At 64.5% G+C, this 14,436-nt stretch overlaps 3 protein-coding genes and 1 long non-coding RNA gene across 5 annotated transcripts; 1 reads left to right on the top strand and 3 right to left on the bottom strand.

The window, feature by feature from the left end:
- Positions 1 to 5: 5 nt before the first annotated feature.
- Positions 6 to 934, bottom strand: LOC121113282 (deleted in malignant brain tumors 1 protein-like; the record flags this gene model as incomplete). Its single annotated transcript, XM_040701940.2, has 3 exons — positions 862 to 934; positions 429 to 749; positions 6 to 355 (listed from the first exon to the last, which is right to left on the bottom strand). Coding segments are annotated over exons 1-3 (735 nt in total), but the record flags the coding sequence as incomplete, so codon positions are not given.
- Positions 935 to 1,825: 891 nt separating this feature from the next.
- Positions 1,826 to 2,970, top strand: LOC121113260. Of its 2 annotated transcripts, none has more exons than XR_005860379.2 (2): positions 1,826 to 1,919; positions 2,335 to 2,970. It is a non-coding gene; the product is annotated as an uncharacterized LOC121113260 (long non-coding RNA). The 2 variants fall into 2 exon arrangements; XR_005860380.2 differs by having other exon boundaries at positions 1,826 to 2,259.
- On the bottom strand, positions 2,881 to 6,915 carry LOC121113258 (deleted in malignant brain tumors 1 protein-like). Its single transcript, XM_040701752.2, has 12 exons — positions 6,843 to 6,915; positions 6,410 to 6,730; positions 6,022 to 6,336; positions 5,642 to 5,944; positions 5,227 to 5,541; positions 4,832 to 5,146; positions 4,453 to 4,761; positions 4,026 to 4,376; positions 3,763 to 3,909; positions 3,588 to 3,677; positions 3,426 to 3,509; positions 2,881 to 3,271 (listed from the first exon to the last, which is right to left on the bottom strand). Exons 1-12 carry the CDS (start codon positions 6,904 to 6,906, stop codon positions 3,108 to 3,110), a joined length of 2,778 nt encoding a protein of 925 aa, XP_040557686.1. The 5' UTR covers positions 6,907 to 6,915; the 3' UTR covers positions 2,881 to 3,107.
- A 1,883-nt stretch (positions 6,916 to 8,798) lies between these two features.
- Positions 8,799 to 12,818, bottom strand: LOC101751752 (antigen WC1.1-like). The gene is made up of 12 exons (XM_040701751.2): positions 12,746 to 12,818; positions 12,313 to 12,633; positions 11,925 to 12,239; positions 11,543 to 11,845; positions 11,136 to 11,450; positions 10,744 to 11,058; positions 10,364 to 10,672; positions 9,937 to 10,287; positions 9,674 to 9,820; positions 9,499 to 9,588; positions 9,344 to 9,427; positions 8,799 to 9,189 (listed from the first exon to the last, which is right to left on the bottom strand). The coding sequence occupies exons 1-12, from the start codon at positions 12,807 to 12,809 to the stop codon at positions 9,026 to 9,028; spliced, it is 2,778 nt and encodes a 925-aa protein (XP_040557685.2). The 5' UTR covers positions 12,810 to 12,818; the 3' UTR covers positions 8,799 to 9,025.
- Positions 12,819 to 14,436: the final 1,618 nt, after the last annotated feature.

The raw sequence follows: 14,436 nt of genomic DNA, 5'->3' as shown, positions 1-14,436 counted from the left end.
CAATGGGCTTTCCTCTTGGCTGCATGTGCCCAGCTCTCACCTTGACAGACCACAGAGGTGCTATAATCAAGAGGGGTACTGTAGGGACCCCAACCCTGAATGTTGCAGTCCCAGATGGCTTTCTCGGTCCCATTGCAGTTGACACGGACCAACATTACAGGACTGCTAACTTGTGAAATTCGCCAGGTAAACTTCGTGCTTGCAGCCGAGCCACAGCCCAACTGCTGGCACACCACCTCAGCATCATCCATGTCCCAAGCATCGTCAGCCACTGTGCCCCAGCGTCCCCGCAGCTTCACTTCCACTCTCCCATCGCAGGGTCCCCGACCGTCTGCCAGCCGCAGCTCCAGCGCCTCTGCATCAGGAATCAGCCTCAGCCCTGCCCAGGGGTCCTGGCACTCTGTTCCCATCGCAGCCACCCACCTTACCTGTGCAGATCACCCCAACATCCCACTCATGGCCACAGTAGTGGTTCCCCCAGCCAAAGTGGGGGCAGTTCTGCAGGGTGGTCTCAGTGCCTTGGCACAAGAAGGGATGCAGCCAGATGCGTCCCTTGCCCTGCCCAAATGGGGCGTATGGGGACGCATGGGCCACCGTGCCACAGCCCAGCTGGCGGCACACCATGCCCGCCACTCTTATGTCCCAGTCGAAGTCGTAGCTGCAGACGGAGCCCCATTCGCCTTCATGCTTCACCTCCACGCGACCGGCACAGCGCCCACCGCCATCCACCAGCCGCAGCTCCTCGCTGCCTGTGGGCACCCCGGTGAGGAGGCTGAGCCTGGGGGTGCCCGTCCCATGGCGGCAACTCTGCCCCTCTGCTTCAGCCCTTTCCCATGGCCACCGCTCTGCCCCACGACTCACCCATGCAGACATGCACGCACAGCAGCAGCCCCAGCACCCTGGCAGGCACCATCGTGCCCCACATGCACAGCCTGCAGCCCAGGATGGGGAGGGGGAGATATAGGCAGCCCCTGCTGGCAGGAGCCAATGGGGATGGCGAGGTACGGTGGGAGCCGCTATCAGCAGGGTTATCAGCCGCCTGCCGGGTCCCAGCCTCCAATAACCTGCTTCGTGCCCAAATATGAGGCTTGTCTCCGCTGCTGGCGTCACGCAGCCCCACCACGGGGCTCACTGCCTGCATGCCACCGAGGGGAGCCAGCCTGCCTGGGTGCTGCATGTCCCTGAGCAGGGGCTGGGGCTCTGACTGTGCCCATGAGGAGAGGGTCCCCACAGGGACAGGAGTGACCCCAAACGGGGACTCCCTCTGCACTCTAGAGGCCACCACATCACTGTGGGGTCCTGCAGCTGCCTTTGTGCTTCCACAGGCAGCAGTGGTGTGAGTAAGGTCCCCGTGCTGGACAGGATATACGCAGGAGGGCCATAAGCGGCCCCATGCAGCAGCCAGTGGGACAGAGCATCACCGCCTGCATCTGGGCACATGCAGCCCCGTGCCCTCCCTGCAGCACAGGTACGAGGGGGTGTTTTCCCTGACATGGGGACCTGGAGTCAACACCAACCACATGCAGCTGTCGTTCCACCTGCACAGAAGCGATGCACCGCACGAGGTGAGGCTCTTCTACTCGAGCCTGCAGCATGTGCCAAGGGGTCTTCTACTCGAGCCTGCAGCATGTGCCAAGGGGTCTTGCTGCCCTGCTTTGGCAGTGCTGCTCCAGGAGCAGACAGAGAAACAGCTGCGGATTGCAGCCGTCCTTGGGCTGTCCGGCTTCTGCGGGGACAGCACAGCAACCCACCTCCACCGGGGAAGGCTGCAGGGCCGAGGTGTCCCTGCCCGTGTCCCCGCGTGCAGCCCGGCGCTGGGGAAGGAGGAAGTGTGCGATGGGTGCGCGGCCGCTTTCAGAAGCGAAACCGTGCCTGTACGCAGGGCTGGGACGTGGGGCAGCGCCCGGCCCCGCTGCAGGGTGAGCGCGTGGCAGCACGGCTCAGTGGGCAGCGGAGGCTCGCGGGAACACGGCTGCGGGGCCGGGCTCCTGCTGAGGGTGCGGGGATGCAACGTGCGGGATGGGGATGCCCGCAGGACCCGGGCATCGCTCCCGCCCCGCTGTGCTCGTGTTGCAGAGCTCCGGCCCTGCCCTGCTCTCGTGAGAGCACCAACACGGCCTCCCCAACAGCCCCAGGAGGCAGCAGCAGCCCCACAGCAGGGCTCGGCAGGACTGGGACTACAGCTCTGCCAGCAGCACCCGGCGGCACTGCCGCACAGCTCCGGGCCCAGCTGAGAGGCCCCGACCTCAGCCACTGCAGGTCCTGGCGGGCTGCGGTAACAGACAGGTGCAGGAGGTGGCTGAGAGCCCTGACCCGACGTCTCTTGTGTCGCAGGGAGCTCTTCAACGCGTGTGCTCTGCCCACTGCCAACGGAGGCGTCCTCAGAAGTGGAGATCCTGCCAGCAAGCGCAGGGTGAGAGCCAGCTCACTCAGGTTTGCTTCTCAGAACGCCCGTGAAAAGGCTGTGGATGTGCGTGGAGATGCATACATGTACAGTTATCATCTGAGTTTCTGTAACTGCTTTCTGCCCTCTTCCGTTTGTATCTCCCTGCGAGTTTGTTTACAGCTCTCTCCCCCATGGCACTCTGCGGGGCCGGGGCGCAGTGAGCGAACGGCCGGGTGCTGCTCAGCTGCCTGCCGGGTGAAACCACAGCGCGTGGCAGCGTGCCTGCACCTGTGTGCCTGTGGGGACACGCGGCCCTCCTTGTCCTTCCACTGCAGCGCAGCGCTCACGGGAGCCATCCCACCTCACCTCTGTCAGCTGCTGTCACTGTGGGCAGCGCCCAGAGCCCATGGGGATGTCTCTGAAATCCAGCTTTGCCCCACAGCCCCGGGGGATGGCTGACGGACTCAGGTGGAGGAGCCAAGAATGCAAGTGAGTTTCTGCAGAGTTCTGGGCTTTTAATGTTTATTAAAAGAGGTACTCATAAGGAGGGAGCTACAGGAAGATAATTAAAAAAAAGCTGTTGAGCTGTTGTGTCCCGGCTGCAGGAAGGAGAACCGAGCGGTTTGCTGCTGTTACATGCAGCACTGAAGAGGGAGCGGTGATGCTGCCACGGCGTCTTGGGGACAGAGGTCCCTGTCCCAGCCATGTCCCCGGGGCCTGCTCACAGCGATGTCCCCAGGGTGCAGACACCAACGTCGTCATAGCCCATGTCCTCGGGGGGCTGTGCCGGGGCATCCGCGGGCTGGGGAGAGCGGGACACCTCCGGCACAGCCATAACGTCGTCGTAGCCATGCGAGGGGCTGTGCTGGGGCTGGGCAGGGGGGTCTGCAACAGACACAGAGGGGACGTGGGTGAGGACACAGCCGGGAGGGCCTTCGTGCCCACACCTCCCCATCACTGCTGTCTGGCTATGTTCCCTCATGAAGGCTACCCACTGCCTTTCTGTCCTCACAGTGCACCTCTGTGCTCACATCCCTACCTGCGGACACCTGGAGGTCACTCTCCTCTGCGCCGTCCCCACTGTGATCGGACAGTTTTTTGCCTGAGCCCTGGGACAGGGAACCTGGAAAGGAGGAAGTGTGTTGGGGACATGACAGGGGATGGGGACAGCCCCAGGCCCTGGGGACCATCCCGCTCCCACCTGTGTGGCTGGGCACCTCCTGGTACTCTGGCATCAGGCTGTAGTCCAGCTCCTCATACACAGCCTCGGAGGCAGCATCCTTGCTGGGGCCTGCAAGGCAGCATGCATGGCACCCGAGTGCCCGATGTCCCCGCGGTGCTGCCCCGTGTTGGGGAACCCCCATAGTGATGCTCACCTTGGCAGTGTGCCCGTGTGCGGTGTGCCTGCACGGCCAGGGCGGCCAGGGCCACGCAGAGCAGCGTCCCCAGGAGCACACACAGCACCGTGAGTGTTGACACACTCCTCGGTGCTGCAGTCAGCGGGACAGCGCTGTGGGTGAGAGCTGTGGGGCAGTGATGGGAAGTGTGAGGCCCCATGGGGATCTGATGGCAGCAGTTAGAGGACAGTGAGCATGGACAAAGCCATTTGCTGAGGTGTCTCTGTCCTGGAGGCTGCTACCTGGGGCTGGGCTGGTGGCCTCACTGCTGTCCCTGCTTTCCTTGTCACACGTGATGTGGATGATCCCAGTGGGGCCGCATTCCTGCAGCTGCCAGGGTGCCGAGGGGCAGCGCCATAGCGAGCGGACCCCCTCCTCACACCTCACCCAGCTCAGCCAGGCGGGCTCGGAGCCCTCTGCAGGGTTGTCTATCAGACTCCCCGCTGTGCCACATCCCAGCTGGCGGCAGACGGCAGTGGCCGTGGCAGGGCTGGTGCCATTGGCGCAAACACGACCCCACGTCCCCTCATGCAGCACCTCCAGGTGCCCACTGCATCTGCTGCTTCCCCCCATCAGCCGCAGGTCCAGCAGCCCTGCAAGGAGGTCAGGGGATCACTGCACCCTGAGGGTGGTGGGGCTGCTCCCATCCAGACGGATGGTGGCACTCACCTGAGCACACAGCGCCCGCACCGCCGCCACGCCGGCAGCCGCGCTGCACTGGGGCCGGGCAGTGCCAGAGAGCATCCTCTGTCCCAGCGCAGCCCCCAGCACCCAGCCACAGCGTCCCAGTGCCAGGCCCAAAGCGCTCGGAGCCGGGAGCCTCCAGGGCCCATCCGCAGCCCAGCTGGCGGCAGACGACGGTGGCATCCTGCTGGGTCCAGGAGTCCTGGCAGATGGTGCCCCAGGTGCCTTCGCTGTACACCTCCACCCTGCCAGCACAGCGCCCGCGGCCGCCCACCAGCCTCAGCTGCTTGCTTCCTGCGTGGGAATGTCAGGCTGAGGATGCAGATGGCAGTGTGATGCCCTCAGCCTTTCTCAGTGCACTCACCTGAGCAGGCGATGGCCAACTCCTCGGGGCTCTTGCTGGGCTCTGCGGCCATCCGTGTTGCATTGCACTGTGCCAGGAGCTCCTCGGTGCCAACACAGCGCAGCTCCTGCAGCTCTATGGGGCCCGAGCCATTGGCCGGCGCAGCATGGATTTTCTCAGGCACACCGCAGCCCAGCTGCCGGCACACCACGGTGGCAGTGCCGTTGTCCCACAGCCCCACAGAAACACGGGCCCAGACTCCGGGGCGCACGGCCACCTCCAGTCGTCCATCACAACGGCTCTCCCCACCGTGCAGCCGCAGGGGCTCGGCGACACCTGCAACAGCCTGGCTGTGCCGTGGGCTTGGGCAGTGCTCCTCCCCACCTGCTGGGGGTCCCCACGGCCCCCACACCCACCTGAGCAGTTGACGGCTGCAGTGTGCCCGGGGGGGCAGGCGGGCTGCCCCAGCACCTCCACGGGGCACTGGCCCGGGTGCCGCTCGCTCCCACTGCATCTGAGGGCATCGCTCCGCGGCATCCCTGTTCCCATCCCAAAATGGCCAGGAGGGGGCAGGGAGATGGCAGAGCCACAGCCCAGATGGTGGCAGAGGATTTGTGCATTAGGCAGGTCCCAGGCAGTGGCACACAGGGTCCCCCACACTCCTTGTGCCTCTACCTCCACTCGTCCAGTGCAGGCCGAGACTCCATCTGTTAGCCGGAACCTGCTGTAGGCTGCAGCACAGAGAAGGTCCTGTAGGTGATGGAGCAAGGGAATGCCCTATGTAAGCCACACGGAATGGGGCTCATGCAAATCCGTGGCCCCTGAGCTTACGTGAGCAGATGATGCCAGTGGGTTGGGTGCAGTTCTGGATACTGAGAGTCTGCTGTGTGCAAGCAGACAGGAAGGGCTCACTGCCATTGCACTCAAAGGCACCATTCCAGAATAGCCCTCCTGCTGCCCCAAAATGACTGGCCCCCGGTATGGCCAGTGCAGTGCCACAGCCCAGCTCTCTGCAGACGACCTGGGCAGCCATGAGGTCCACATGGCCATGGCAGACGCTGACCCAGGTCTGGCCCTGCCGCACCTCCAGCCTTCCTGAGCACTCGCTGTCCCCTCCGGCCAGCCGGGAGAACCCTGCCAGGAGAGGTGGGCTGCTGCGCTGAGGGATATGCGCAATGGGCTCCCCAGTGCCGCCTGTGCCCACCTCTCACCTTGACAGACAACAGCAGTGTCATAATCATGAGGGCCTTTGTAGGGACCCCAGCCCCGAATGTTACAGTCCCACAGGGCAGCTTCATCTCCCTGGCAGTCAATAACGGCCATCATAATGGGAGAATCTACTAACCGAAATCGTGAGGCCAGGTAGGCGCCAGCAGCTGAGCCGCAGCCCAGTTGCTGGCACACCACCTCGGCATCATCCATGTCCCAAGCATCGTCAGCCACTGTGCCCCAGCGTCCCTGCAGCTTCACCTCCACTCTCCCCTCGCAGGGTCGCCCGCCATCCGCCAGCCGCAGCTCCAGCGCCTCTGCATCAGGAATCAGCCTCAGCCCTGCCCAGGGCTCCCAGGACTCTGTTCCCATCACAGCCAACCACCTCACCTGTGCAGATCACCCCAACATCCCACTCATGGCCACAGTAGTGGTTCCCCCAGCCAAAGTTGGGGCAGTTCTGCAGGGTGGTCTCAGTGCCTTGGCACAAGAAGGGATGCAGCCAGATGCGTCCCTTGCCCTGCCCAAACGGGGCGTATGGGGACGCATGGGCCACAGTGCCACAGCCCAGCTGGCGGCACACCACGCCAGCACCACGTATGTCCCAGTCGAAGTCGTAGCTGCAGACGGAGCCCCATTCGCCTTCGTGCTTCACCTCCACGCGACCAGCACAGCGCCCACCACCATCCACCAGCCGCAGCTCCTCGCTGCCTGTGGGCAACCCGGTGAGGAGGCTGAGCCTGGGGGTGCCCGTCCCATGGCGGCAACTCTGCCCCTCTGCTTCAGCCCTTTCCCATAGCCACCGCCCTGCCCCACGACTCACCCATGCAGACATGCACGCACAGCAGCAGCCCCAGCACCCTGGCAGGCACCATCGTGCCCCACATGCACAGCCTGCAGCCCAGGATGGGGAGGGGGAGATATAGGCAGCCCCTGCTGGCAGGAGCCAATGGGGATGGCGAGGTACGGTGGGAGCTGCTATCAGCAGGGTTATCAGCTGCCTGCCGGGTCCCAGCCTCCAATAACCTGCTTCGTGCCCAAATATGAGGCTTGTCTCCGCTGCTGGCGTCACGCAGCCCCACCACGGGGCTCACTGCCTGCATGCCACCCAGGGGAGCCAGCCTGCCTGGGTGCTGCATGTCCCTGAGCAGGGGCTGGGGCTCTGACTGTGCCCATGAGGAGAGGGTCCCCACAGGGACAGGAGTGACCCCAAACAGGGACTCCCTCTGCACTCTAGAGGCCACCACATCACTGTGGGGTCCTGCAGCTGCCTTTGTGCTTCCACAGGCAGCAGTGGTGTGACTAAGGTCCCCGTGCTGGCCAGGATATACGCAGGAGGGCCATAAGCGGCCCCATGCAGCAGCCAGTGGGACAGAGCATCACCGCCTGCATCTGGGCACATGCAGCCCCGTGCCCTCCCTGCAGCACAGGTACGAGGGGGCGTTTTCCCTGACATGGGGACCTGGAGTCAACACCAACCACATGCAGCTGTTGTTCCACCTGCACAGAAGCGATGCACCGCACGAGGTGAGGCTCTTCTACTCGAGCCTGCAGCATGTGCCAAGGGGTCTTGCTGCCCTGCTTTGGCAGTCCTGCTCCAGGAGCAGACAGAGAAACAGCTGCGGATTGCAGCCGTCCTTGGGCTGTCCGGCTACTGCGGGGACAGCACAGAAACCCACCTCCACCGGGGAAGGCTGCAGGGCCGAGCTGTCCCTGCCCGTGTCCCCGCGTGCAGCCCGGCGCTGGGGAAGGAGGAAGTGTGCGATGGGTGCGCGGCCGCTTTCAGAAGTGAAACCGTGCCTGTACGCAGGGCTGGGACGTGGGGCAGCGCCCGGCCCCGCTGCAGGGTGAGCGCATGGCAGCACGGCTCAGTGGGCAGCGGGGGCTCGCGGGAACACAGCTGCGGGGCCGGGCTCCTGCTGAGGGTGCGGGGATGCAACGTGCGGGATGGGGATGCCCGCAGGACCCGGGCATCGCTCCCGCCCCGCTGTGCTCATGTTGCAGAGCACCAACACGGCCTCCCCAGCAGCCCCAGGAGGCAGCAGCAGCCCCACAGCAGGGCTCGGCGGGACTGGGACTACAGCTCTGCCAGCAGCACCAGGCGGCACTGCCGCACAGCTCCGGGCCCAGCTGAGAGGCCCCGACCTCAGCCACTGCAGGTCCTGGCGGGCTGCGGTAACAGACAGGTTCAGGAGGTGACTGAGAGCCCTGACCCGACGTCTCTCGTGTCGCAGGGAGCTCTTCAACGCGTGTGCTCTGCCCACTGCCAACGGAGGCGTCCTCAGAAGTGGAGATCCTGCCAGCAAGCGCAGGGTGAGAGCCAGCTCACTCAGGTTTGCTTCTCAGAACGCACGTGAAAAGGCTGTGGATGTGCGTGGAGATGCATACATGTACAGTTATCATCTGAATTTCTGTAACTGCTTTCTGCCCTCTTCCGTTTGTATCTCCCCCCCGTTTGTTTACAGCTCTCTCCCCCATGGCACTCTGCGGGGCCGGGGCGCAGTGAGCGAACGGCCGGGTGCTGCTCAGCTGCCTGCCGGGTGAAACCACAGCGCGTGGCAGCGTGCCTGCACCTGTGTGCCTGTGGGGACACGCGGCCCTCCTTGTCCTTCCACTGCAGCGCAGCGCTCACGGGAGCCATCCCACCTCACCTCTGTCAGCTGCTGTCACTGTGGGCAGCGCCCAGAGCCCATGGGGATGTCTCTGAAATCCAGCTTTGCCCCACAGCCCCGGGGGATGGCTGACGGACTCAGGTGGAGGAGCCAAGAATGCAAGTGAGTTTCTGCAGAGTTCTGGGCTTTTAATGTTTATTAAAAGAGGTACTCATAAGGAGGGAGCTACAGGAAGATAATTAAAAAAAAGCTGTTGAGCTGTTGTGTCCCGGCTGCAGGAAGGAGAACCGAGCGGTTTGCTGCTGTTACATGCAGCACTGAAGAGGGAGCGGTGATGCTGCCACGGCGTCTTGGGGACAGAGGTCCCTGTCCCAGCCATGTCCCCAGGGCCTGCTCACAGCGACGTCCCCAGGGTGCAGACACCAACGTCGTCATAGCCCATGTCCTCGGGGGGCTGTGCCGGGGCATCCCCGGGCTGGGGAGAGGTGGACACCTCCGGCACAGCCATAACGTCGTTGTAGCCATGCGAGGGGCTGTGCTGGGGCTGGGCAGGGGGGTCTGCAACAGACACAGAGGGGACGTGGGTGAGGACACAGCCGGGAGGGCCTTCATGCCCACACCTCCCCATCACTGCTCTTTGGCTATGTCTCCTCATGAAGGGTATTCACTGCCCTTCTGTCCTCACAGTGCACCTCTGTGCTCACGTCCCTACCTGGGGACACCTGGAGGTCACTCTCCTCTGCGCCGTCCCCACTGTGATTGGACAGTTTTCTCCCTGAGCCCTGGGATAGGGAGCCTGTGCGGGAGAAAGGGCGTTGGGGACATGACAGGGGATGGGGACAGCCCGGGGGACCGTCTCGCTCCCACCTGTGTGGCTGGGCACCTCCTGGTACTCTGGCATCAGGCTGTAGTCCAGCTCCTCATACACAGCCTCGGAGGCAGCATCCTTGCTGGGGCCTGCAAGGCAGCATGCATGGCACCCGTGTCCCCAGTGCATCCACGGTGCTGCCCCATACTCGGGGACCTTCAGAGTGGTGCCCACCTTGGCACTTGGACTGTGTGCGGTGTGCCTGCACGGCCAGGGCGGCCAGGGCCACACAGAGCAGCGTCCCCAGGAGCACACACAGCACCGTGAGTGCTGACACACTCCTCGGTGCTGCAGTCAGCGGGACAGCGCTGTGGGTGAGAGCTGTGGGGCAGTGATGGGTAGTGTGAGGCCCCATGGGGATCTGATGGCAGCGGTTAGAGGACAGTGAGCATGGACAAAGCCATTTGCTGAGGTGTCTCTATCCCGGAGGCTGCTACCTGGGGCTGGGCTGGTGGCCTCACTGCTGTCCCTGCTGTCCTCGTCACACGTGATGTGTGTGATCCCGGTGGGGCCGCATTCCTGCAGCTGCCAGGGTGCCGAGGGGCAGCGCCATAGCGAGCGGGCCCCCTCCTCACACCTCACCCAGCTCAGCCAGGCGGGCTCGGAGCCCTCTGCAGGGTTGTCTGTCAGACTCCCCGCTGTGCCACATCCCAGCTGGCGGCAGACGGCAGAGGCCGTGGCAGGGCTGGTGCCATTGGCGCAAACACGACCCCACGTCCCCTCATGCAGCACCTCCAGGTGCCCACTGCATCTGCTGCTTCCCCCCATCAGCCGCAGGTCCAGCAGCCCTGCAAGGAGGTCAGGGGATCACTGCACCCTGAGGGTGGTGGGGCTGCTCCCATCCAGACGGATGGTGGCACTCACCTGAGCACACGGCGCCCGCACCGCCGCCACGCCGGCAGCCGCGCTGCACTGGGGCCGGGCAGTGCCAGAGAGCATCCTCTGTCCCCGCGCAGCCCCCAGCACCCAGCCACAGCGTCCCAGTGCCAGGCCCAAAGCGCTCGGAGCCAGGAGCCTCCAGGGCCCTTCCGCAGCCCAGCTGGCGGCAGACAACAGTGGCATCCTGCAGGGTCCAGGAGTCCTGGCAGATGGTGCCCCAGGTGCCCTCGCTGTACACCTCCACCCTGCCAGCACAGCGCCCGCGGCCGCCCACCAGCCTCAGCTGCTTGCTTCCTGCGTGGGAATGTCAGGCTGAGGATGCAGATGGCAGCATGATGCCTGTGGCCCTTACCCAGTGCACTCACCTGAGCAGGCGATGGCCAACTCCTCGGGGCTCTTGCTGGGCTCTGTGGCCATCCGTGTTACACTGCACTGTGCCAGGAGCTCCTCGGTGCCAACACAGCGCAGCTCCTGCAGCTCTATGGGGCCCGAGCCATTGGCTGGCGCAGCATGGATTTTCTCAGGCACACCGCAGCCCAGCTGCCGGCACACCACGGTGGCAGTGCCGTTGTCCCACAGCCCCACAGGCACACGGGCCCAGACTCCGGGGCGCACGGCCACCTCCAGCCGCCCGTCACAACGGCTCTCCCCACCGTGCAGCCGCAGGGGCTCGGCGACACCTGCAACAGCCTGGCTGTGCCGTGGGCTTGGGCAGTGCTCCCCACCTGCTGGGGGTCCCCACGGCCCCCACACCCACCTGAGCAGTTGACGGCTGCAGTGTGCCCGGGGGGGCAGGCGGGCTGCCCCAGCACCTCCACGGGGCACTGGCCTGGGTGCCGCTCGCTCCCACTGCATCTGAGGGCATCGCTCCGCGGCATCCCTGTTCCCATCCCGAAATGGCCGGGTGGGGGCAGGGAGATGGCAGAGCCGCAGCCCAGATGGTGGCAGAGGATGTGTGCATCAGGCAGGTCCCAGGCAGTGGCACACAGGGGTCCCCACACCCCTCGTGCCTCCACCTCCACTCGCCCTGTGCAGATTGAGCCTCCGTCCACCAGCTGGAACTTGGTGTAAGCTGCAGGAGAGAGTGGGGATTGTGGAGTGAGGGACTGCCTGGGCATGCCACACTGCATGGGGCTGATGCAGACCCATGGCCCTAGAGCTTACGGGAGCAGATAATTGTAGCAGCATGGGTGCAGGTCTCAATGTGAGGAGGCTGCTGTGTGCAAGCAGAAAGGAGGGGCTCAGTGCCGTTGCACTTGAAGGCGCCATCCCAGAACGGCAGTGCTGCTGCTCCAAACTGCCCAGCTCCGGGTAGGGCCACTGTAGTACCACAGCCCAGCTCCCTGCAGACGACCTGGGCAGCCATGTGGTCCACATGGCCGTGGCAGACGGTGACCCAGGCCTGGCCCTGCCGCACCTCCAGCCTCCCAGAGCACTCGCTGTCCCCTCCGGCCAGCCGGGAGAACCCTGCCAGGAGAGGTGGGCTGCTGGGCTGGGGAATGTGAGCAATTGGCTATCCACGCGGTGGCATGTGCCCAGCTCTCACCTTGGCAGACCACAGAGGTGTCATAATCAAGAAGGGCACTGTAGGGACCCCAACCCTGAATGTTGCAGTCCCAGATGGCTTTCTCGGTCCCATTGCAGTTGACACGGACCAACATTACAGGACTGCTAACTTGTGAAATTCGCCAGGTAAACTTCGTGCTTGCAGCCGAGCCACAGCCCAACTGCTGGCACACCACCTCAGCATCATCCATGTCCCAAGCATCGTCAAACACTGTGCCCCAGCGTCCCTGCAGCTTCACCTCCACTCTCCCCTCGCAGGGTCCCCGACCGTCTGCCAGCCGCAGCTCCAGCGCCTCTGCATCAGGAATCGGCCTCAGCCCTGCCCAGGGGTCCTGGCACTCTGTTCCCATCGCAGCCACCCACCTCACCTGTGCAGATCACCCCAACATCCCACTCATGGCCACAGTAGTGGTTCCCCCAGCCAAAGTTGGGGCAGTTCTGCAGGGCGGTCTCAGTGCCTTGGCAGAAGTAGGGATGCAGCCAGATGCGTCCCTTGCCCTGCCCAAATGGGGCGTATGGGGACGCATGGGCCACCGTGCCACAGCCCAGCTGGCGGCACACCACACCCGCCCCTCGTATGTCCCAGTCGAAGTCGTAGCTGCAGATGGAGCCCCATTCGCCTTCGTGCTTCACCTCCACGCGACCGGCACAGCGCCCACCGCCATCCACCAGCCGCAGCTCCTCGCTGCCTGTGGGCATGCGGAAGAGGTGGCTGAGCCTGGGGGTGCCCGTCCCATGGCGGCAACTCTGCCCCTCTGCTTCAGCCCTTTCCCATGGCCACCGCCCTGCCCCACGACTCACCCATGCAGACATGCACGCACAGCAGCAGCCCCAGCACCCTGGCAGGCACCATCGTGCCCCACATGCACAGCCTGCAGCCCAGGATGGGGAGGGGGAGATATAGGCAGCCCCTGCTGGCAGGAGCCAATGGGGATGGCGAGGTACGGTGGGAGCCGCTATCAGCAGGGTTATCAGCCGCCTGCCGGGTCCCAGCCTCCAATAACCTGCTTCGTGCCCAAATATGAGGCTTGTCTCCGCTGCTGGCGTCACGCAGCCCCACCACGGGGCTCACTGCCTGCATGCCACCGAGGGGAGCCAGCCTGCCTGGGTGCTGCATGTCCCTGAGCAGGGGCTGGGGCTCTGATTGTGCCCATGAGGAGAGGGTCCCCACAGGGACAGGAGTGACCCCAAACGGGGACTCCCTCTGCACTCTAGAGGCCACCACATCACTGTGGGGTCCTGCAGCTGCCTTTGTGCTTCCACAGGCAGCCGTGGTGTGAGTAAGGTCCCCGTGCTGGCCAGGATATACGCAGGAGGGCCGTAAGCAGCCCCATGCAGCAGCCAGTGGGACAGAGCATCACCGCCTGCATCTGGGCACATGCAGCCCCGTGCCCTCCCTGCAGCACAGGTACGAGGGGGTGTTTTCCCTGACATGGGGACCTGGAGTCAACACCAACCACATGCAGCTGTTGTTCCACCTGCACAGAAGCGATGCACCGCATGAGGTGAGGCTCTTCTACTCGAGCCTGCAGCATGTGCCAAGGGGTCTTGCTGCCCTGCTTTGGCAGTACTGCTCCAGGAGCAGACAGAGAAACAGCTGCGGATTGCAGCCGTCCTTGGGCTGTCCGGCTACTGCGGGAACAGCACAGCAACCCACCTCCACCGGGGAAGGCTGCAGGGCCGAGCTGTCCCTGCCCGTGTCCCCGCGTGCAGCCCGGCGCTGGGGAAGGAGGAAGTGTGCGATGGGTGCGCGGCCGCTTTCAGAAGTGAAACCGTGCCTGTACGCAGGGCTGGGACGTGGGGCAGCGCCCGGCCACGCTGCAGGGTGAGCGCATGGCAGCACGGCTCAGTGGGCAGCGGGGGCTCGCGGGAACACGGCTGCGGGGCCGGACTCCTGCTGGGGGTGCGGGGATGCAACGTGCGGGATGGGGATGCCCGCAGGACCCGGGCATCGCTCCCGCCCCGCTGTGCTCGTGTTGCAGAGCTCCGGCCCTGCCCTGCTCTTGTGAGAGCAACAACACGGCCTCCCCAGCAGCCCCAGGAGGCAGCTGCAGCCCTCCAGCAGGGCTCGGCAGGACTGGGACTACAGCTCTGCCAGCAGCACCAGGCGGCACTGCCGCACAGCTCCGGGCCCAGCTGAGAGGCCCCGACCTCAGCCACTACAGGTCCTGGCGGGCTGCGGTAACAGACAGGTGCAGGAGGTGGCTGAGAGCCCTGACCCGACGTCTCTTGTGTCAGAGGGAGCTCTTCAACGCGTGTGCTCTGCCCACTGCCAACGGAGGCGTCCTCAGAAGTGGAGATCCTGCCAGCAAGCGCAGGGTGAGAGCCAGCTCACTCAGGTTTGCTTCTCAGAACGCACGTGAAAAGGCTGTGGATGTGCGTGGAGATGCATACATGTACAGTTATCATCTGAATTTCTGTAACTGCTTTCTGCCCTCTTCCGTTTGTATCTCCCCCCCGAGTTTGTTTACAGCTCTCTCCCCCATGGCACT

The sequence above is a fragment of the Gallus gallus genome, chromosome 5 (assembly GCF_016699485.2).
Source record: "Gallus gallus isolate bGalGal1 chromosome 5, bGalGal1.mat.broiler.GRCg7b, whole genome shotgun sequence".
Taxonomy (NCBI): domain Eukaryota; kingdom Metazoa; phylum Chordata; class Aves; order Galliformes; family Phasianidae; genus Gallus; species Gallus gallus.
This window is presented reverse-complemented; position numbering and strand designations above follow the sequence as displayed.